The 25058-nt window shown below is 38.2% G+C and overlaps 2 protein-coding genes across 5 annotated transcripts in view; one reads left to right on the forward strand and one right to left on the reverse strand.

Moving 5' to 3' along the window:
* AQP9 (aquaporin 9) overlaps positions 1-17148 on the reverse strand; it is a 43636-nt gene extending 26488 nt beyond the window's left edge. Inside the window, exons 1-3 of one of the 2 annotated variants that reach the window (XM_006210973.4) lie at positions 17051-17148; positions 12913-13067; positions 9222-9565 (exon numbers count right to left, since the gene is read on the reverse strand). In XM_006210973.4, the coding sequence (XP_006211035.2) occupies positions 9222-9332 (111 nt within the window). In that variant the 5' untranslated portion in view covers positions 9333-9565; positions 12913-13067; positions 17051-17148. Of the gene's footprint in view, positions 1-9221; positions 10582-12912; positions 13068-17050 lie in introns of those variants that run through there. The other variant, XM_031672731.2, reaches the window with a different exon arrangement.
* ALDH1A2 (aldehyde dehydrogenase 1 family member A2) overlaps positions 1-25058 on the forward strand; it is a 274620-nt gene that overhangs the window by 119376 nt on the left and 130186 nt on the right. The window lies entirely within an intron of this gene.

The raw sequence follows: 25058 nt of genomic DNA on the forward strand, positions 1-25058 counted from the left end.
ATAGTTTAGTGAAATCTCAGAGGAAAAAAGAGATAGAAACTCATAGTAGTAGCCAGAGAAATGCAGATTATTAAGGACAAAAATTAGACCAACAACAGACTTGTCAACAGCAACAGTAGAGACACTGGGATGACACCTGCAAAATGCTAAGCAAAACCAGTCATCAACCTAAAATCTGTCAGCTAATTCATCACTGAACTTTGAAAGACACAGGCAAAGAAAGACTGAGAAAATGTATCCCTCACACACCCTTCGTGAAAAATGTCCTAAAGAAAGTTTTACTACCCAAAGAGATTACACCTGAAAGAAAGTAACAGATGAATGCAGCAATGATTAGCAAATAAGCTGGTAAATGACAGTAAATTTAAGTAAGTGTTCACTCTTAAAAACACCAATAATGAGAATAATGAGGGTAGGATTTTAGATAATAATGGCATAAGGAGGATTGGTAGATTTTTAGAAGGTTTTTGTGTTGTTCAGAAGGAAAGAGATGTTGATTCACTTTAAACTTTGTTAATGCAAGAATACTTTTTTTTTTTAATTTAAAGGTGAATGCTTAAAGAATAGAGAGAGCAAGCAGAGGAGAAAGGGGAGAACCAAAGAAAGCTAATCAGCTCCATAGGAAAACATAAGAAAGGTCAAAGCAGAAACTGCTAAGTGGGAAACAAGGAAACCACATTAAAAATTAAACAAAGTTGCCAGGGGGACTGCTGTTGGGGTGGGGTGGGAAGGGACTGGGATTTCAAAATGTAGAATAGATAAACAAGATTGTACTGTGTAGCGCAGGGAAATATATACAGGATCTTGTGATGGCTCACAGCGAAAAAAAATGAGAAAATGAATATACATATGTTCGTGTATAACTGAAAAATTGTGCTCTACACTGGAATTTGACACAACATTGTGAAATGACTATAACTCAATAACAAAAATTTATATGTAAAAAAAGAATTAAACAAAGGACATCATCATAGGTACAGCAGAGATTTTTAAAAGTCATAAGCAAATGCTATGAAAAATCATTTCAAAATGATTACTTTCACTATATTAATTTTGAAAGTATTAACAATTTTGAAGAACTACATTTGAAAACAGAAATGAAGTACAGTTCCCTGGTGGGATGGGGTAGGGGAGGGGCTGGAAGAGAGGAACCAAACTGCCAAAAATGGAATTAAGAATAGAAAATCTAAATTAGACACAGTTTTAGAGAAATTTTCTCTCAGACATGTCTCTCTCTTTTTTTCAATTCACAAGCTAAGTAATCTTCAAGGAATACATAATCCTTATTTTATACAAAATGTTCCAGAAAATATAAAAAGAGGAAAAATAATTCCAATTCATTTCAAGAAGCTAATATAACCTTGGTAATAAAACTAGGTAAAGACAACATAATAAAAATTGCAACTTAATAAAACATTGCAAACTAAATGCTGGATGATTAGGTGGGAATTAATCTCAGGAGTGTAAAGATGATTTAATACTAAAAATATTTATCAATATAATTTTCTTTATCAACAGATTTTTTAAAAAACCCATATGCTCATCTCAATAGATGTAGAAAGATTTTGTTTTTAATTCAACAATCATTCCTAATGAGACTTTTAGTAAATGAGGAATAGACAGGAATTTCCTTTCTCAAGTCAAGAATGTCTACCAAAAAACCTCTAGAAACTATCATGTTTAATGATAAACTGTGAGAAGCAGATTTTAAAAAGTTGGGAATAGAACAAGAATGCCTCCATTATAGCTTCTAACAACACTGTACGAGAGGTTTTAACTACTATAATAAGACAATAAGAAGAAATTAAATGTTTAAGGACTGGAAAGAAAAAATTATCTCTGTCAGCACAATCCAGTAGAACATTTTTCAATGAGAGAAAAGCTCTGTTTATGTGCTGTCCAGTACAGTAATCAATAGTCATAATGTGGCTCTTGAGCGTGTGAAATGGAACTAGGAAGACTGAGGAACTAAATTATTATTTTATTTAAGTTTAACTTTAACTTAAGTAGCCACATATGGCTAGTGGCCATCAGATTTGACAGCCTTGATCTATACAGAATATCCAAGATAATCTATAAACTTACTTGAATTAATAAGATAATTACCAAGTTTCCTGAATGCAAGATCAATATGACAAAAATCAGTATTGTTCCTAAACCCTAGTAATAACCAATTAGAAAGTATAATTTTAAAAAGGTACTATTCACAATAGTGATAATAACCATAAGATAGCTAGAAGTATGTCAAACAAAAATACATATGACTGATGCCAAGTAAATTACAAAACTTTGGAAAGAAGTATAAAAAGCAAACGTATGAATGAAAAACTCTTCATGGGTGAGAAGACTCAGTATTTTAAAATGTCAATTCTATCCAGGATACTATAAATTCAATGCAATTCCAGTTAAAAATCTCTACAGGGTATTTATGGAACTTGATAAATGGATCATAAAATTCATGTGGAAGAATAATAGGCTAAAAATAGCCAAGACAATATTGAAAAAAAAAAACAAAAACAAAGGAAGAAACATACCAGATAACAAAAATTATTTAGAAAGCAATTATAACAAAAATATGTGGCATTTGGACAGAGAGATCAATGGAACTAAATACAATCTAGATATACAACTACATTTAAATGTGAACTAGTGCATAATAGAGATGGCATCACACTCAGTAGAGACAGGACACACAGGTCAAAAATGGTACTGGAACGATTGGCTATCCTTCCAGATAAAGAGACACTTAAACCAGACGCCAACATAAATTCCAACATAAATTCTAATAATTTAAACACTTAAATATGAAAAGCAAAATATTAAATTATAATTATAAAACACAAAATATCTTTAATGTCTGGATTTTAAATAAATATCAACATCCTATAACCAATAAGAGAAAGCAGAAAAACAAAACCAAACCAAAATATGCAGAGGCTATGAGGAGGCAATTTCCAGAAGAGACAATCCTAAGGTTCGGTAAACATGAAAAGGTCAACTGCACTAGGAATTCGTTAAAATTGCTGGTGAATTTCCTGTATATCATATGAGCAAAATATACGAGTTGGATAGTATCAAGGGTTGGTGAGTGTGTGAAAATGGGAACTCATGTTGCTGCTGGTAGTGTAAATTTGAAACCGCTTTGGAGAACAATGTTACAAAGCACACAAAGGTGAAGATACACATCCTAGGGCCACCAAACCCACTTCCAAGCATGTACTCGAGAGGAACTCAGGAACACATATACCAGGAGATGTGTACAGGATGTTCACAGCAGCAGCATTGATAACTGTGACAAACTGCAAACAGCATAACAGTTCATGAGGGGAATGGATATATAAACCTGCCCAACTACACAACAATTAAAATGAATTACCTACACCTACACATCCCCAAGTAGATAAATCTCAAATTGTAGAAGAAATACAAGCTATGAAGCCACGTTTGTGAGTTTGCAAAACACAGCAAACTAATGTAGCTTGTCACGGGCGGCAGCGGTAAACGTTCAAAAGCATGCGCAAGAGTGAAGAGAAACCAGAGAGGATGGATTCTAATCCAGCTTCACCACACATTTCCCTGTGGGTCAGGAGCTCCACCGCACTAAGCCTTAATTTCCTCATCTGTAAAATAAGAACAATCCCCATATCTCGTTAGATTTTTTTCAGGATTAAAGTGAGTGTTAACTCAGCTTTTGTCCTCATCACGTACCTGTGTTCTCTCACCTCAAGCCCCTTGACACCCTGTTGAAGGCACAGGGTAAAAACCCATGTGGGACCTTGTATTTGGCTCTTCCACATCTCAGATTTAGAACCTTGGACATTCTTCAAGTGACAGAACACCCACGTGCAGAAGTACAGATCCATGCAAGGCAGAGTACAGGACAGAAATAATAAGTAAATAAAAGAAGCAGGTAGAGTTGGCCGTGGATGTTCTGTTTGATGTTCTGCTGTGGTAGAAAGAGCATCTGACAGAATTCTCTGAGCAAGCGAGTGGGTCTCTTGTTTCCTCATCTGAAAGATGCAGGAATCAAACAACAGGGACCACTTCATTCCAAAGCCAGTGTGTGAGGGCCTGAGGGTGGAGGATCCCTTCCTGGCTGCAGCAGACAAGCCATTGGAGGCCAGCAGAGGCTCCTAGTCAGTCATCTGTCAGCACACTGACAGCTCTTAGTTCCACGGGACACTGAGTCCTGGACATCCCAGGCCTGCAGTGGGGCGCGACTTTGCAAAGCCATAAGCAAGAACCAAGCAGAGAGAAAACAGAGGACAGGGGGCTGCCGAGCCAGAAAAGCAAGAGAGAAGAGCTGTGGGGCCTCTTGAGGACCACTTCCCTGCAGGTCCTTTGCTCTGGGCCTTTGCTCTCATGGAGGATCCAGAAAATAGAAGTCCTGGGGGGAAACACAGTGCTGTGCATGGGCAATGTGTTCACTAAAGCCATGGAGAGATGGCTGAGTTCCTTCAGAGTCCTGGTGTTACAAGAGGTTTGGATGTCTTTGTAGGTGGTGAAGAGGTCCAAAAACTTCATGCTAATAGGTCTATAAAATTTTCTTGTCATGATCATGTCTGTTCGATATAGTAATCTTTTTAAAAAATTCTTACTTTTTATTGACGTGTAGTTGATCTACAATATTAGTTTGAGGTGTACAGCAAAGCAATTCAGTTATTCATATACATATATATATATATATATACACACACACATTTTTTCAGATTCTTTTCCAATGTTCTATATAATAATCTTCTGACACTCTACTATCTAATGTAGTTTAGGCTATAAAATTACTTAAGTTCTCTTTGGCTTTCACATGAAAGGAGTTAATTCTCATTAAATAATGGTTTATTAGGAATGACTAGAGTTAAGATATCAAGCCTTACTCATGCATTCATGGGCTGGGTGACCTTGGGTGAACCTCTTAGCTATGGTAAACCTATTTTCCCATCTGGCAAAATGAAGTTGATCACCTTTCTGTCTGTCTGTCTGTCTCCCCCCCCCACAAGAAGAGTTATAAAAATAAGAGTCCAGATGAAAAAACACTGTATGCCTCTTAAAGGTAAAGCACAGTGGGAACCCAAGACCAGTGCATAAGGCAGGACAGCTGGGCTCCACGCTGATTCCGAGGGCAAGTGACTGCATCAGCCTCACTCCTACCTCATCGCTGTCCTGTGAGTCCCTGGGAATTCTAAATAATGTAGTGGACCAGAATGTCCTGAATGACACCCTGCAAAGCAGACTTATTTTAAGAACTGGCTAATTTTAAGAACTTTCCTATTTCACTCTAAATGCTGACCATATATTCTTTTATTTCAAAAGCTCCCTAAGATGGAACAGACCTATTCCAAGATCTGAGCACACTTTGTAATAATCATTTAAAAGCCCTGCAACTTCTATAGCCAGCATATCTGAGAACCCGCCCAGAACAGAGGACGTGAACTTGGTGACTCTGGCAAGGAGAGAAGTTTGGTCACGAAGTCATGGAGGAAGGCAGATCAGAAATGGGAAACACTGTGGGGTCTGAAATTTCTCTGCCCATCCTGCCTCCTCCCTCCCTCTTACACTGCACACTCCCCTCTGACCTCCATATCCTGTGTCCCAGGGCTCTGCCCTTTCTATTTCCCTTCAGGGCACAGATAAAAGTTATTACTTTTAGCAAAATTATCTGCATTATTTCATTCTTAGATATGCCAAAAGGTAGGTGTCTAATGTACAAGCTTAAGAATGTAAGGTCTTTCTCAATACACAAGTAGATGCTATCCACTCAAAAGTCCAGCCAGGAAGGATGCCCTTCCACCACAAGAGGAAATATGGTTGCTTGCTGGGCTGTTTACCTCAGCGTCTTCAAGAGTATGAGCTCTGTATGAAAGAATCCCGAAATGTTTGGAAAGCAAAGAGGGTACACGGAATGGTGAGGCGTGAACACAGCTCCTGAGAGAAATGACAAGAGATCTTGAGAAGTTCAGCCTAAAAAAGGAATTATTAATTCAACACACATCAATGGGGTCCCATTTATGTAGGGACAGAGTTCGGTAGGCGATGCCAGGGAAAGGCGTGGGCACAATGCCCAGGAGGGAACAAAGCAGCTGTTTTCAAGTACTCTCAGGTAAAAGAGGGGAAGGATCGAGGGGTGAGGGAGCCAGCATATAATGAGCCTCCTGTGTCAGGAATTTCACAAGGAGTGTATATTCAATGTGCACTTTGAAACCCAGACACCATGGGCCCACACGCAGAGGGCTGAGAAATCTCCTGTTCTCTGCTTTCACCGCACACATGTCCCCGTGAGGTGAGCAGTCTTTTCTGCTTAGAGACACAACTGATGTTTGGTCTCATCAGATGCTCACCGATTAGATTCACATGCCCACAAGTGAATCAGAGATAACTTGGGGCTCTCGTCTGTGGAAATGTTAAAGCAAAGTCTGATTTACTGTCTATCAAGGACTGGCCAAAGGAATTCCAGCAATGGGTGAGAAGTATGTGGAAAGCGTAGGCTCTAGGACTAGAAGGAATCCCAGTCCACTGCTTTTCTGGTTTTGGCCAGTCACTTCATCTCTTTGAGCCCTCACTTCTCCAACTGTTTATGAGTGATAATAAAGCCTTCCTAACGCAGCCACTGTAAGGATTAAACAAATATACGTAAAGAAGCTAACAAATGGGTGGTACTTCATACACACCCCCTACCTCGGCAGCTCAACGCTTCTAAACCTCTTCTCTGTGATGGGGAAGACGCATTGCAAGCCTTCTCCCTGGCACTAGCAAAGGCAAAAAGGCCTGCCTATCCCTATGTCTAAAAGGCCAACTTGGAGCGAGCTCTTTAGCTTAGGATTTAATTATTGGTGTGTTTAGTCTTAGTCTACAAAAAAATTTTATGGACCTTCTCTTCCCTTAATGCTTACCTGTAGCCCTTATCAGTCATTTACACAGCAGTGAAATGAGGTTGAGACGCTTCCCTTAATTAAGAGCAGTTTTTGAGAGGAGCAGGGGAACCAGCATCAGACTCCCAGTGTCTGGGGGAAGCCAGCCTCACAAATTTGAAGGACCTGTGAGTCCTGCACATCTTCTGCCAGCTTTTTAGTGCTCCCTTTGCTCCATGCCTTATCAACGTGCAAAGCTTTTTACTAGAGAAAGCAAGGCAAAATGCACATTTTCTAATAAAGCAGAAACAATTACTTTGGATAATCTTTGAGCAAAACCATGTAAACTTATTAGTTAAAAATTTGTGTTTTTGCAGAAATTTCTCGTTTACACATCCCCACAAGCCTCAACAAAATTGAAGATGAAAGTCACAATTAAAGATTTCATCAGGGTTTGCTTTAGAAAATATACGTGTAGACAGAAATCAAACCTTTCAGGAAATAATTGGCTTTAGCCAGAAAAGATACAAAGCTTAATTTTTCAACATATAGTATTTCTTTAGGTCCTGCTTTGAATAGTAATGGAAGGCACATTATTCTTTGCATGAGTAGAATAGTGAATGGCTAAAAGCTGCTTTCATTTACTCAACTCAGACAGGATGGGATTATGAAATAGGTCCTTGTTAAGAAATAAAAAGGGTTTTAATTTGGGGGGGTTACAAAATACATAGATGTTTAGTTCACTTCCTCTATATTATCGCAGAGCACTCAGAACTGTAACTGAATTGGCTTGACTTGTCTGTACCACAGGTCACCATGAAGATGAAGTGAGGTTGTGGTAATAACCATTTTCCCCTTGGGCACCAAATTGTCAACATAACTCCAGGGTTTCTGTCTCCCTGAGGGCAATTTTCCAGTAAGCAGTGACTAGAATCAGAAGAATCTTGGATGTTTCTCTCTCTTTTCCTCCCAACGCCCTTCCCCACCCCCTGCCCTGCCCCTGCCTAAGTCACATAGGTGAGCAGTGAGGATAGTCAAGAGAGAACGTGAGAAATTATCCATAACAGTTGAAAATACTTGGATGAATCAGGTAAAAAGAAGCCTTCAGAGACTAGAAAATTTACTACGCTCTCTCTTTTTACACTAGTTCCATTTTTTTAGTTCACGTTCACTTCTCAGTCTTGGCTTATTCTCCTAAATTATTACGTATTCACTCAAAGCAAAGACCTTTTTTGTTTTTTAAATTGAGGTATAATTAGAATTAACAATGATTCAATATTTGTTTATATAGTGAAAGGAACACCAGAATAAGTCTGGTTAATATCCATCACCATACACAGTTACACCTTTTTTGGTGTAATGAGAACTTTTAAGATATACTCTGTTAGCAGTTTTCAAGTGTGCATTACAGTATTACTAACTATAGTCACCATGCTGCACATTACCAAAGCACTTTTAATGTACAAAGTTTATGGGTAATCTTAAGAAGAATGGAATTATTCGAACATGGAGTGGGGAATTTTTGAGCAGGTTTTTGTTGTTACTTGTTTAAAGCTGGTTAAAAGCAGTAGTTGCTTCCCATGAAAATGATTACACGTTTAATTTTCTGCTCACAAATTGTTTGACTCCAGCTAAAACTTCAGGATCCAGAGAATGCTGGAATATGCAATAGGATGAAAGCTTAGACCCCATGCCACGTAAGCAAACTTTCCAGTCTTTTGTTAATAGCTGCACAAATCTCTGGACAAAATCCTCGAGAGGTTCTTAGAATCCATCCTTCCTTTATCTCTGGAAGGTTTTTGTAACTGTCTAATTAAAACTCTTCAGAGATTAGCTTGAGTTAAATAGAAAAAAATGATATAAAACTGGACCTTTGCACAGTACACTATTTCTACCTAATAAATTAGTACAATTTCTAATTTAGTAAAAATCAAGTGATCTGACAACACAATCTTTGCCAAGCAATTGTGATAATAAGCTGTTTCTCGGCATCCATATTTCTGGACTGTCAATACTTCAAGTGACTGAACCACCTCAATGTCTGTGGGAAACAAGCAGGAGATCAATCAATGAACCAACGAGAGAAAACTCATACAGTCATCTTATAGCCTGAGTAAACTCTGAAATGAAGAAAATGCTTCATGCCCCCTCTTCCACTCCCATCCACTTTTGTAGATAAATGAAGTGAGTACATGGAAACCTAAAGTTTTGGCCACTGAGTAGCCAAACAATCTGGAAGTAACTTGCTGTTTCCTGGAAGAGATGAGTCCGATGATGAACTTAAAGAAAAGGAACCAAGACAAAACCCTTTACCACCAACAAGGTTACAAACAAGGCATTGTTGGGTCAGAATTCAGGAAATCAGAAAATACTTACAATCATTATAAATGTGCCCAAGAACTCGGAGAGCATTTCTTTTGCTAAGCTGTTCTTCAAAACCAGTCTCTGCTTCCAGCTTTTCTTCCTTTGTCTTGTCTCAGACTGCATCCTGGGGCTTCTCCAAGGACCACTCTTTTCACTAATACCTGCTTCTTCTGGTTCCTACTTCACTGACACATGAAATGGAAGTTTTGACAGCTGCTCGCAGATTCCTAGAGATGCCTAGCGAGATTCTCCGGCCATTCAAATCCTGCCCCAATTAGAGCCTGTGGCTTAATCCTCTTTTGGTGAAATTGTCATTCCCTGTTCACTGCTGTTTATTTGAAACGGTGAGCTAGAACCTGAAATCCCAAAAACAGTTCTTTTTGTGCCCGATGGATTAATCATTACCTTTATTCTCAAGGTATTTTTTCCCTCTGTTGAGTTTTTTTTTTTCAAGAGATGAGAAAAGAGATGTGTTGGTTGTGTTGCCAAACCACAGCGATGGGCTCCAGGCCAGAAGAGATTTACATGTTGCACAATTGCAAGCTTCTGATTTTTTTTCCCCTATTCGGAAGTGGGTGGTTGTGGTGTTGCTTGGAATTGTCAAATCAGGTATATATATATATATCTCCAGTGTAAGCACTCTTTTCTGAAGGAGATTTCTTGCAAATTGGAAAATATGAAGAAAATATAGAAATGTTGTTCTGCAAGATTAGTCACTCTTGTTTTCTTCCGATAACATTTCACTAATTTAATGACACCTCCCTGAGGGTGTTAAGAATCACTGCATTTGCTCTAGAGATGAAGAAATTAACTCACGGAGAGACCACTGCAAGTTTCACATGGCAAGTCTGTAGGACAGGATGGGATCTCCTCCTCAGTTACTGTAGCCATACTTCATCTACTAAGGATAGTTTGGGATCCAGAACCAGAATGATCAATAAGCTAACTTAAGAAGCACTGCAGTTTGAAAACCAGGTTACTCTCCTTCATTTACCATGAAATATTTAGGCAAAATGAATTGCAAATAAACAATAACAGCTTGAAAGTCTATACTGCTTGGAGATCGCTGAAGCAGAAAGAGATTAATCTGAGTACAGGCCACCCCAATTAAACAAGAAAGGGGGTAAATATATCTGAACAAGGCTTCTAGGTTATATCTTTTAAGTTTGATGAATTAACATCCTTGCAGGCAACAAACCGTGTCCAGGACTAGCTTCTTGTCATGTCAGATATTCAAGCCTTCAATTGTTTTTCGAAACTAGTTTTGTCGGAAGAAATAGAATCCAGCAGTTGCTTCGGAATACCAAGGCAATCCCACGGAATCAGTGCTCACACTGTGTGCTTCCTCCCAGCCCTCCCACAGGAAAGCTGGCTCTCTTTCAGGCCCTCCCTTATCTTTGCAGGAGGCCCACAGTCAGTCCCAGCTGAGGAGGCAGGCTGGAAGAGAAGGAGGGGTCTGGAGAAGAGTTCAAGGGCAGAAGACACACCTAATCTGTGGGTGAAACCCAGAGTTTAGGCCTAAAGAGATTATAACTTGCCTGAGGACACTCCATTGCAGAGCCAAGATAAGAATGCAGCATTCTGACTCTAACTCCTGGTTAAGACCTCGTGGATACCACTGTCTAGGAGAGTCATTTAGGACCACACTACCCCAAGTCCCAGTGGATGGACCAGAGGAACAGGACTTCATTGTTGTGACTACACCTAATGCCACACAAGTGTGTTCTTTGGTCTCTCTGTTCACTCACCTTACAAGTATTTATGGCATACTCATTATGTGCCAAGCACTGCACTTAGCAAATCACCTGGGGCTCTTGCCCCTTACAGAGCTTAGAGTCTCGTGACAGACAGACACGAGTGAAATAATCATGCACACAGAAATATGGAATCACAGCAGAGATGTATGCTATGAAGATGGAGGACATATTTCTATGAGTAAATGTAAGAGGGGATTTCATCTTGCCAGAGATCCCTGGTGGCTTCTCCTGGGAAGTCGTGTCTGAGCTGAGATCAGAAGAAAGTGTAGAGGTTAACTACATGAAGTGAAGAAGGTCCTGGGGTGGAGGGTGGGGATGGGAACAGTATGGTGTCTATCCATGGATGAAAGAAACCTGCTGTGACTGGCTTCCAGAGACAGCACAGGAGCGCAGTGCAAAATGAAGCTGGAGCCATGGGCAGAAGCCAGACTATACTGAGCTTTGTAAATCATGTTTAGGGTTAAGAGTAATAATAGGTCACTAAAGTGTTTTAACTTTAACAGGGCATCACCAGATTTGAGTTTTGAATCGATCGTCCTAGCTGTGAGGTGGAGAGGGGACTGAAGGGGGCCTAAAGTGAGCATAAGTAGACTCATTGCGGCGGAGGGGCGGGGGGGGGGGGTAAATACAGAATTCCAGGACTAGGTTGTGGCTTTGACAATGGAGAGAAATGGAAGGATTCAAGAGTTCTTTATATCTTCAAATTGGAAGGACTTGCTGGATTGGCTATGAAGGATAAGGAAAAGAAAGTCACGTCTGATGGCTGTATTCTTGGCTTGTTGGGGAAGGAGGTGTTAAACCCCAGGAGAGGACCAGGAACTCCAGGGAAGGTCATGAATTCTACTTGTGCAGGCTGAGGGGTTCTCTGGTGCCTCTGAGAGACTGTGTCAAGTAGGAAACGATATGGGTCTGTATTAGGAGAAAGGTCTGTGTGGTGATAACAGAAGCTGCAAACAAAGATGAGGTTACCTAAAATTAAATTAAATTAAATTTTTAAAAAGATGAGGTTATCTAAAAGAAAATTTGAAGAAAGCAGAGGCTGAGCTTGTGATACTGATCATTTCAGGCCTAGGTGGAGGAGAATGAAATCTTTATAATTTTTTCACTCTACTTTCAGAGGACAGTTACACTTTTCACCTCCTTCACCGTGAGTTCACTGTCAAACCTAACTTGCTCCCCCTCCCCTGTGCAAAGCACCCTCACACCAAAGCTCCTATCAGAAATACAGAGCTGCTTAGTTTTTTTCATTTATTCATCCAGAAAAATCTTTTATTGAGTATTTCCTGTATGTCAGGCACAGCATTAAGCAGTGGAGATTCAAAAATAAGGAAGATAGATCTCTGCTTCTAAGGAATTATGACCTCCAAGTGAAGACATCATGTAGTAAATAGAAGCATGTGCAAAGTATTGAACCAAAATTCCAGCTGTCACCACATGGACATCCTAGAGGTCACTGTGCATTGCAAACATATTGATTCACCCTGTCACCACCAGTTCTAAAATTGTGCTTACCTAGATACAGTGCCATGCTGAGTCTCTGGAGCTAACCCACCCAGCTCTTTCATTTCTCCCTGGCTCTGTCCCTCCCTGACCTCAGCATTCTCTTTTCTATCTGCTTTTGCCTTGAGTAACCATTTTTTCCTCCATCGTGGGGTTTAACAAGTCTGGTGTTCGTAAGGATAACTATCTCGCATTCTGACCTCACTTCCCCAACCACTTCTACTTCAGCCAACTTTATCCCTGTTCTAGTTCAGAAGTCCTTTTGATGGCCACTGTTGGGACTCTGTCACCATCTCCTTTCTCAAAATCTTTCATGCCAAGACACATCTCACTGACTAAAACTTCCAGTTCTCACATTTCATCCACTGTCTGATTTCACAAATCTGCTTCGAATCCTCCTTATAAATTCCAGCCCCTCAACTCCTCCCTCTCCACCCAGTTCTTACCTCACAATCACCCAGGTTAATGATGCACCTACCAGCATGTCTGGTTCCACTGACCCATTGACTTTCTTCTACACCTACAATGCCAAGCTCCAACTCCAAGTATATCCAGTCATCGATTTTTCTCAAATGCTCTCTTCCCACACTGTTGAATAATGCTGGAAAAAAATTATATAAATGCATTGATTGACCCTAAACATAATTGTAATCTAGCATCAGCAATGGCCCCATATCCTTAGTTAACCTTTCATTTCAAAGGTTCCAGACTTCAGGGTGCATTAGGATAGCCTAACTTCACAGACTATGATTTGGTAGATCAGGGATGGAGCTCAGGAATCTTGCAAGTATACCTGATAATTCAGATGTCATACACGATTTCATCTGTGCATTAGCAATATACCTCTTCATGCCCCTCCAGTTCCCTGTCCCAAACCTCCTGCTTAGCTGATGATCTTTTCTTCCAATCCACTGGGAAAATAAATGCATTTGTTGGCTGTAATACCTTTTTTATTTTCTAAAACTGGGACTACATTATACATACTAATGTGTTTTCTCTTAAAGTATTCTGTTCATCTTTTATGCCAATGTATAACTCATCTTTTTAATGACTATGTAATATTGAAGTATGAAAATGTGCTATAATTTAAACAACTTCCTTTTGATAGATAATTGGTTTTTGCCAATTTCCCTCTATTAAATGGACACCCTTAGTATATATTTGTCTATCTCTTCGCACAACTGCCTTAAAGTTGAATTACTGGTTGAAGAATATGCACTTTATAAAAAGTGTTTTAAATGTACCTATTTCTCCCATTCCCTTTCATATTGGTTAATGTAAAGCCTTTCAAAATCTCTTCCCACTGTAACAGTTAAAAGATAATACTGTTTTTGTATGCATTTCTTTGACTAATGGTGGGGTTGAGCATCTTTCTTGTGTGAGCTATTTGTATTTACTCTTTTATGCATTTTTAGCTTATGTCCTCTACCCATTTTTCATCAGTTTTGTTTTTTATTTAGTAGTTTTTTGTCACTCCTTACAGCATAAGAATTTAAATCTTTTATCTGTTATCTGTGGCAAATCATTTTCGAGCTGATCATGTATCTTTAACTTACAATGACGTGTGACTGCCATACAGAAGTTCAGAAAAATCTATATACTGGGGTCTATAAACATTTTTCTGTATGGTTACCAAATTTGGTATTCCTACTAAAAGAAGACCTGCTCTATCTCCAAGTTACAAAAATATTAAACTTTGTCATATATATATATATATATATATATATATATATATATATACACACAGACATATATATTTCAGTATTTTTGTGATTTTACTCTTTACACTTAAATTTTTAACTTTTTAAGAATATATTATGATGTATACTGTAAGGGAGCACTCTAATTTATTCACCAAATATTTCGACAAGTTTTTCAACATTATTTGGTTTGAAATTTCATCTCTGTTGTATAAAACATTCCCAGAAGTAAAGTTATAATTTTAGTTACTCTAGTCCTGCTATACTTTTTGATGTCCTGGTTGAGTAGCTACATCCTCATTCTTATTCTCAAATATTTATTAGCTAGGGGAATTTTTCAATCATTTTTAAAGTTTCATATCCTCCCAACTATAATTAATGAAAAAGCATTAACTTTGTGGATAAAGTTGTAATACTAAATTTTCCCTTTGAAAATAGAATTCCCATCTCTTCATTAATTCAAGTCTAATTTTTAATGTTCTCAAGTAAAGTTACATTGTTTCCTTCACCAGTTCTTGCGAATTCTTAAATTTATAGGCATTTGATACCTAGTTGTCTTTATTTTTGGAGTTGGGATGAGATCTCCTTTTTTATTCTATTTTCTACTGACCATTACAAGCAATTTCTGCATGTGTATCTCCTATCTGTCCAACCTAATGAACTTTCTTACAGTTTCAAATACATTTCTAGTTGACATTGCAGTGAACATGGTTAGTTGCCTATTTGGCATCGATTAAACTTTCTTTCTAACAGGACCAGATTTTCATTTGGGTATCTATCTTCTTTTCTATGCAGCTGTGAGCTTTGGGTGAGACACTGATTAAGGGTAAACACAGGTTTAAAGTTTAAGGGTAAAACAAATTAGCCTAAGCCTATCAGAATCATTTTTCCAACCTTGAAACCATGCCTGGTTCAGGAATAATAATGTGGTTTAATTTGGGCTAGTGAAATTTGAGAAAAAACTTTCGGGGCTTTGGAAAGGAATTCCACAATTCTCTGAAAGCTGCAAGAACCAAGTTCTCTGTCATATACCCTGGACATGAACAAGGAAGCTTATAGCCCCAACTGTTATAAACACCCATCTTGTAACCTTGGGAAGAACTAGTCTTCTAATTAAGCTGACACAGAGATGAGGATATGAAGGCAGAATATACCTGAGTCCTTGATCACATCACTGAACCATCTTGCAGTTATGTAAACCAGTCATGTTTAATATCTTTAAAGCCAGTTTGAGATTTATGTTAATTTTACTATTAAAAAGCCCTAAATTGTTTGGTTATCTTAAATTTTTTTAGATAGCATATAATATGAACTATAAATAATCATCATTTACTCTCTTTTTAACACTTCTATTTATTTCATTTTCTTGAATTTATTGTATGGGCAGAAATCATTACAAAAATACTGAATTATAATAATTAAAACCAGCATCCTTGTATTTTTCCTGAGTTTAAAGACAACGCCTTTAGTGAGCCACTCATTAAGTTTCCTGTTTCCTGTTTATCAGGCTAAGACTTTTCTAAAAATTTAAGCAATGTTATTTTAAAAACAGGACTGTGTGTTGGAGTTCATCAGATGTCTTTTGAATATTTAATGACGATATTGCATTTCAAAAAATTCTTCTGTTACTTTTTATGTCATTAGTTAATTATATTATATTTTAAATGTTCTGCGGTTGAACTAGTCTTGTGTTCTTGAAAAGACACCTATTTAGTCATGATACACATATACATATACTGCTAGACTGAATTTTCCAATATTTAGGTTTTGATTTTTTTCGGCTTGGATACTCACAAGTAAAATTATAGGTAGGTGATTTGTGTTTTATTTGCCAGACCTTGATATCAGACTAATACTATTCATGAACAAAAAAACTGGAAAGTTTTCCATATTTCTCTATCTTATGGAACAGTTTAAAAAACCAAGAATTGTGTTTCTTAAAAACTGATGGGTTCCATTTATATAGAAATATAAGCCAAGCTCTCCTTTGGTTAGTGGATCTTTGAGAAGGTTTTAATATCTACTGTAGTTATTGTTGCTTATATATCTTAAGTAAATTTTGGTCAGTTATGCTTTTCTAGAAGTTCTTTTATTTATTGTAGATTTTTTAAATTGGCAATACTGATGTAGCATACAGTTTTAAAGCATCTCTTTTCACTTCAAACATTATTTATTTATATTTTCCTCTCTTTTCCATTTGGTCTCTTACCAGAGGTAAATCTCTTTCATTGTTATTTTTGAAGAACCAAGCCTTGGTTTTGTCATTTACAATTTTGTTTCATTTAAAATCAACTAGTGTCTTATTTTTCCTATTATAGTTCCCCGAACTTAGTTTATCTTTTTGTTCTTTCTTTTATTCTTGGGTTTACTGATTAATTAATTAATTTAAATTATTCCTGGAAGAAGTAATTAAGGATGTAAATTTTCTCTGAGAAATGCTTTATTTGGATCAACATATTTTGGTATATTGGGTTTAATTATTGTTAATTCTTAGAAAATCTGTCATTTCTGTTTGATTTCCCTTAGATCAAATACATATGTTTCAGTGTGGTTTTCTTAACGTAGTATCCAAGGAAGTTTCATTATTACTATCTAGCTTTATTTATTGTAGAATATTCAGAGAATGTGTTCTATAAGATTTCAAATTTGTAGGATGTATTGTAAATGTCTTTGTGGCCTAATACTTAATCAGAGTTTTTAATATTATGCAAACTTTTGAAAAAAGTTTTCTTTGCATTGCACAAACTTATATATTCATATAATCAAAATAAATGCTTATTTAAGAGTGTTACTTCATTTAAATTAATTATATTAGTTTTCTGTTGTTGCATAACAAATTACTACAAACCTAGCATCTTAATACAACAAAAATTTATTCTCTCACATATTCCATGGGCCAAGATGACATAGATGGTTCCTCTGCTCAAATCTCACAAGGCTGAATGAAATCAAGATGTTGGGAAAGAGCCACTTCTAGGCACCTGAGGTTGTTGACAGAATTCTTTTCCTTTTGTTTGAAAGAATGTTTGCATTGTGTTGCAAGCCTCTATTTGGGAACTACTCTCAGCCCTTAGATGTTGCTTTAGGGTCCTTGCCATATGATCCTCTCCAGAGGCCCTCTCAAACTTCTAAATTTCTCAGTTTGGAAAGGGTCCAGTCCATTTTAAGGGTTAATTAAATCAAACACACCAAGGATAACCTCCCTTTTACTTAGCTCAGAATCAGTTGATTAGGGATCTAAATTATAGTTACAAAATCCCTTCAACCACGTAATATAATCACAGGAGTGATAGCCTGTCATATTCACAAGCCTGGCCCATGCTCAACCGGTGTGGGTTATAGAGAGGGTATACGCGTGGGGGTGGGAAACTTGGGGACCAACTTAGAATTCTGTCTAACACACTTAACCTATCAAATTCTGAGAAAAGTATGTTCAAGTCTTCCGTTATGATAATGATTTTATGGAATTCTTGTATTATTGGAAGGTTTTGCTTAACTTATGTTTATATTATGCCGTATTGTCTGTGGAGTGTCTTTGCAATGTGTCAACATGGCTAGGCTGAACGCATCTCCCAGAATTCCCTTTCTGTATATTTCTGCTTAGGGTGGAGCCTCCAGAGAAATTCTTGCACAGGACATGGAGGACAGAATTAGAGGAGTAGTCATTTTGTAGCTCAAACATGTTGCAGCTTGTCTGTTGGCTCACCTTTTTGGTGGGAGGCAGCTGCCAGATTGCACTCACTCCACCTTTCCCTGGATCCTCCTTTGGCTTCACCAACTCGTGCACTAGGGGTGTGTGTGTATGCGTGTGTGTGTGTGTATGTGCATTCAACTCCACAATGAAGTGTCCCAGCTTCAAACCACAATGAAGTGTCCCAGGACGTCCAAACCATTGAGGTCAGGAGCAACCAGAGCTGATAGGTTTTAGCAGTTGTCAGTCTGTCCTGGTAGACTCCTGTAGTTTCCAGCTTCTTCTTGAACTCCCTCGCTTTTCATCTGTCTTGTCTTCCTGACTGCCTGCCCTGTGGACCTCACATATGCTCTGCTTTGCTAGTAATTGAACAAATGCAAATTAAAACCCCAATGAGATAACAATTCATACCAGATTGGCAAAAACAAAAAACACTTACAGTATCCAGGGTAGGCCAGGATTTAGAACCACTGCAGCACCAGTGCATTTATGCTGGCAGTGTGATACAACCCATTATGAAACCAAACCCAGTTTGATATTGTCTAATACATTTGAACGTGTGAGTACCCAGTGACTGAGCAATTGCACACCTAGAAATAAACCCTGGGAAAACAACTGCATAAGTGTACCTGGAGAAACGTACAGAAAGACTCCTAGCAGCACTATTTCTAATAGTGAAATAATGAAACAACCCAGATGCTAATCAGTAGTTAAATGGATAAATGGACTGAGTAAATTTTTACAATGGGCTATCATAAAGCAGTTGAAATTAATGAAATACAGTTACAAGAAAATGACATAAGTTAATCTGAGAAATATCATGTTGACCCAAAAAAGCATGTGGCAGAATAATTCATAAAGAATGATTCCTTTTATATTAAGGAAAAAACCTACAAAATTGTTCAACATATTTTTAGGGACCAAGCGTAGGTCGTAAATCTATGAAGAAATGCAAAGGGATGGCAAACATAAAGCTCAGGATAGAGGTTATGTCCCAGAGGGGTGGGAGAAGGAAGGGATTTGAGAGACCAGGCAGGGGACAGGAAGGTAATGGTCCTGTTGCTTGTCATAAACTGGGAGGTGGGGTCACAGGTGTTCATTGTGTCATGAATTTTTATTGCACTTGTTTTATTAGGAGAAAAAGTAAAACAATGTTGAAAATTAACAGAAAAACTGAGCTCCCTGCCTCCCTCTGCTCACTGACTCACCCTGTACGTCTTTGAGAGAGAAATCTATTTAAAGCACGATTTAGTTGTCCTAAAACTCAGTGATTCCTCATTCTCTACAGGGTGACATTCAATCCCTAGGCTGATATTCAAGGCCTTCCACAAACCTGGCTCTTCCAGACTTGCCCAAAAATGTGTGTCAATGTCCCCCCAGAAGAAAATACCCCATTTCTTCTGAAAGGACCCATATAGGTTCCACAAGATGCCTTGCTCATTTCTCTCTTGTGCTGTATATATTCACCTCAAATGCCCTTCCTCCACCTCTGTTCCCATCCAAACCCTGCCCTTCCTCCACCTCTATTCCCATCCAAACCCTACTTACCTCATATTCCAAAGGCCATGCCCACTTTTAACTCATTTATGATTACTTGCCTCTCAATTCCATTGAACAGTGAAATCTCTCAGTTGAATACCCATCCTATTCATGGTGTGACTTACTTAACCATCAATTACGTACAGCTTCTTATCTCTTCCTGTCTGCGTGTGCTCTATATGTATGCATACATGGTTTTTTTTCACTCCAAATAGATGATGAACTCTTCAAAAATAAGGACTATGCCTTGTATTTCTTGGTATGGCTTAAAGTGCTTAGCACAGTAAACATTTGTCATAAATAAAGAAGCTTTCTCAAAATTTTTTCGTGGTATGAGATGCTCTGAAAATCTCAAACTAAAATCAAACTTGGCAACAGTTTTCAAAATTAATTCTAATGTTAATGTACTGGAGTGTGTCTAGCTTATAGTATGTGCTATGAAATTCAAATTTCCCACTGGCTCTTCTTCAGAAATACCCTCCTTTACATGACATTCTGATGTAGCCATTGTCACTCAGTTACCATGGTTATAAGGACATTTTTCACATGATCCAAGAAACAAACTTTCAAATGTTCAGATTAGTCAAAATTTACCAGTAACATGCATGACAGACCCTCCATCCTATCCCTCCCTCTGTGTCCTGAGACTCGACCCATATATGACCCTGATCAAGGGGCTTCAGGAGTGAGGGAAGGAATGATGTGTCTTGGAGATTAAGGAGAGGTGAATGGATAAGGCTTTTGGAAAGAATAAGAGAGCACGTACAGAGCCACTTCAAAGTGATTCTGTCAAATATTCTGCCTTGGAAATATCACCTTCTTTTAATGTACCCCATTTTCATGAATTAAGGAAACCTATAAATCTTTATCAAGCACACAAATCATCTCACAATAAAATTATCATCATAGAAGTACAATTTTTGGAGTGAATATGAAAGTAAATATGGACAATCAAGTATGGGCAGAAAGCTGGTTGTTTTTTTTTTTTATAGCTCTTCACAGTTAATGAAGCATTGCATAAATTATCTATTTTTACCTCAAAACAATTACATAAAGTAAAAGGGGCAGATATAAATTGCAATTTCTTCTTGCTTCCTTGTCTCTTGTACTACACAGTGAATGTTCAGAGGATTAGAAACTACGCTGACTGTTAGATACCCAGTAGCTGGTGTGCCCATGGCACGTAATCTTTGAATAAACACATGTTGAGTTAGGGAGTGAAGAGAACCTTGATTTTATTTTTCCTTTCTTTTATATTTAATTTCAATATGTATGTTCTTTTTTTATTGAAGTATAGTTGATTTATAATGTTTCAGGTGTACAGCAAAGTGATTCCATTTTATACATATGTATATGCACATATATATTTTTTTCTTTCCATTATAGGCTATTGCAAGATATTTAATATAGTTTCCTGTGCTATATAGTTGGTCCTTGTTTTTTTATCTATTTTATACATAATAATGTGTATCTGTTAATCCGAAACTCCCAATTATCCCCCCCTCCCCCTTTTCCCTTTGGTAACCATTAGTTTGTTTTCTATGTCTGAGACTTTTTTCTGTTTTGTAAATAAGTTTACTTGTATCATTTTTTTTAGCTTCCACATATAAGTGATCATATGATAGTTGTCTTTCTTTGTCTAACTTACTCAGCTTTGTATTATAATCTCTGGGTCCATCCATGTTGCTGCAAATGGCATTATTTCATTCTGAGTATGGCTGAGTAATACTATATATATATATATATATATATATATAAAATGTGTATATATTTGTGTCTGTATATATTATATATGTGTATATATTATATATGTGTGTATATATACATACCACATCTTTATCCATTCATCTGTCAATGAACATTAGGAACCCTCACTTTCATTTGAGAAAGCTGAAGCCCAAGACAAAGCAGCGACCTGTCCAAAACCCTGCAGTTAGTGGGAGGGTGAGGATTCAAATCTGAACCTTTGGACTCTGGACCCTGTGTACCGCCTACCATAGCTCAGACACAGTGGAGAAATCCCATTTTGCCACAAATAAAAGGAGACTTTGCCTCATGGATAGATTTTTATTCAACCTTTCCCGATTTCTTTATGAGTATGCTACTTCGTAGAGTGAATACACTACAACTGGGAAAAGATTCCTTTGGTGGAGTTTCAGCTCTCTGTGAGGAAGGCTGAGTGGAGGGCTTGGTCCCTGGACAAACTCCGCAGCCTCAGCCATTGCACCTCCAGATTACACAGAGCTGATCATACCAGCCAGGGGTGATCTTGTGCAAACCTGTCTCCAGAACTGCAAAAAAACAAAAGCCTGTGTCCTGCTGATAGTACATTAGCAACAGCAACTGTGTATTGGGCAGCTAGTATTTAACTGCAAATTTAATATTTCAAGAGCCTAAATTGTCCATCTGGTTGGGGATCAGGATGAGGGGTCACAAGTCCCCCAAGGATGTCCATTCCCCTAAAAGCTCATGCATTCCCCTACCAGGAAGATACTGGACACATTATCCTGAGAAGGACATTGAGGGCCCTCCCAAATCTCTCAGCAGTTGGGATAGGAGTCGACTGCCTGCTTTTTGAGCTCTGCCAGGGAAGAGCCCCAAAGACCTACGAGTTCTGTACAGTAGTCCAGCGTGCCCTTCATACAGTCCCGAGAATCTGGGAATTACCTCTTGTTCTCTTGGTTGGTTATAGTGCCAGGCATGTCTATAAAAGTGCTAGATCAGAAGGCTTTCCTTCCGGAAGTTACTCTACAAGTTACAATTCCAATTGCTCCACTGAGCACAGAGGACACACAAAAAAATCTGTTTTTAAAACTCTTCCCAAGGTAGCCGTCTTCTCCTAACTACATATTTGTTGTAGCACAATAAGGAGAGTCAGCAATGGTCACTGATCCACTTCTCAGTAAAGGGATTAAGTCAAGGGTGATCCTTACCTTTTCCTTAGAGGAGGCATGGCATCCTAACCTAAAGAACACCCTGGGACTCTCCATAGACTTCTAGGAGACTCCTGTGAATAACATGCACACATGCAAGGTACATTTCCTTCACCTCCTGAATCCACCAAGAGTTCTATTATTATTACAATTTTTAAAAATTTAACTTGCTAACTGGTGAAAAATACATCACAGGGAATCCAGAAATTTTAAAACAAAATCATATAGTTTCAAATAGACCATTGTCTAGAAATTCACTGCGGAATATACCAATGGGAACAAAAGTTTTGTCCTTAGTGGTGAGTTCACAGTGTGTTTTGAAATGCCATATTTTTCAATGGAAGTATGCTCTCAAAACACCTCTAAACATCTTCTGGTTTAATACAAAGAATTTGGAGACTATGATAGTGGCTACTCATATAGATCTTTTGCAGATTAATCTCTAAAAAAGTTGATCAAATCTTCAAATAGCTGAGGTGCTCTAACAACTGAATTGATAAGGGTAACCAATCAATTAATGATCATGTAAGCAGAAGAGAAAGAATTTGAAGTCAACTCCCTTTGATCTGAATTAAATGTAGTTATGGCTAATGCGTGCTTGCTGGGAGGATTTTTAATTCCAAGACTGTCATGTTCTCTATGATTTCAGTTCATTGACCTTCTGGGTACAAAGATAAAGAACATCTGTTTATTCAAATATTTGCTCAGAGAGAATTTGGTAAGTGAACGTGTGTTGACCAAATGAAGCAAGGTCACTTTAGTTTTTGGTTTTTTTCTATGATATCAAAGGGTTTGACTGATGAAATTTGGTGTGCTACTAAAGGACATGAGGGTAAACTTTAAAATTGGTTTGAAACAAAATGGCAGTCAATTACATGTATCAAATGAGAATTTAATCTGTAATTTTAGAATACGTATTAAATTTGGCATATGGGAAAAGGTAAAGTGATATCTTGAAAGTGTTTAATCTACCATCTGAAAACTTATTGGGCATGTTGCCCATATTGTCTCTAGTATAATATGTTGTTCTTGTCCACATCGATTCAGTTCAACAAACGCTTTCTGAGTATGTAAGTGCTTTTGAGTAGACTGTGCTAGGTCCCAGGCATGTGAAGATGAATGAAAAGCAGCCTAGGCCTTCATGATGATCTCAGTCCAATTAAGAAACCACACAGATAGTTGGTAAATTTGGTAAATGTATGAATGGTTGAACTCAGTGAACTCTCAGTGTATGGAAATTTCAGAACTTTTTGCTGCTAAAAGGATGTCAAAGAGAGAGGCTGACTAACTGTTTTATGAAAGGAGATTGTCCTTTGAATGGAATCAATTGAGACCCAGGATGTTGTCTTCAGCTTTACACATCTAAAACTTAATTTCATTGTGTCACTCAGATGTGACTCAGCCCTGGAAGGCTAACTCGAGTTATCAAATTCACTAGATGCTCACTAATAAATGAGAAGCCTGTTTGTTAACTTACAATGTGAAAAACAACCACCCTACTCTCTTGGCTGATAAACACACATCTCTTCAGTAATAAAATCTTCACAGAAGCCAAATCTTGAAAGCTTGGAAAACATGGATCAGAACAGAAGGAAGTGGCTGCCTCCACAACTGCTCCTTCCACCCCTAGGCTGGTGCCCAAGGAAGGATTTGCTTCTCATTTCACACATCCTCTCTTGGGGCTCCAGATTCTCCCAATCCTCATCTTGTTGGCTCCTTTCCATACTCCCTTGTCCTCAGCCTTTTCAGTTTTCACCTTTCAGTCCATCTGCTTTGGGACTGGTGTTTCCTTAGATGGTCCCTGATTGTCAGCCTGATTTTCGCTTCTGGCTTCTGTCCTTCAACTAAGTCTTCGCACTGACCATGCTCATTCCCACATCTAGTCCAGCAGCTGGAATCCTTCTCCAACCAAAAGCCTCACAACCCCATCCCCATCACTTTGTCTTGGAGGGGATTCAGAAGGTAACCTGATTGATGATGTACCTATTTCTACTACAGAGATCTGTCCCTGGGAGGAACGAGACCATTGTGTCCATCGATCATGACTCCATCAGCAGTGCTGGAGACCATTCGTTCTTTTGAGAGAGAGTTCAGTGTGGGATTGAACTCGCAGGCCCTGGAGTCAGAGAGCTTGGGTTTCTATTTTTTCTTCACCACTTAATAGCTGTGGAGCCTTGGGCAAGTTATTAACTGCTTCACACCTCAGTTCCTCACTTGCAGAAAGGGCATTATAATAGCTCATACTTCAGACCACTGTTCTGAGTTGTAGGTGAATTATTTTATATAACACCATCCATATGGCACATGGTAGGCACACAATACTTGTCACTGCTCTTGGTCTGTACTTTTTCTCGATTCCAAGCATCAACTTTCTTTTCTGAGAGCACAATGACCTCAGATGTTACACAATGCAAATGAGTGGGTTATGGTTTCAGAGTAACACCTTCTTAATTTGATGCAGGAACAGATTAGATTAAATAGCATAGTCATACTTGCATATATATCTTCTTCAGCTTACACAATTTAGCAGCTGCCTGATCCCAGTGACAACAGCCTCCACTTACCCAGCACTTTTTAATGTGTCAGGCAGCGCAGGTACGAATATTACCACATGTAACACTGGCAACATGCTTATAAAGGAATGTATTGTCTTTGCAGTTCTAAAGATGAGGAAACTGGGCTTCCTGGTATGAGGACATTTCCCTGGAATGGACAGCAATGAGAGAGCT

This window comes from Vicugna pacos, chromosome 6 (assembly GCF_048564905.1).
Source record: "Vicugna pacos chromosome 6, VicPac4, whole genome shotgun sequence".
NCBI lineage: Eukaryota > Metazoa > Chordata > Mammalia > Artiodactyla > Camelidae > Vicugna > Vicugna pacos.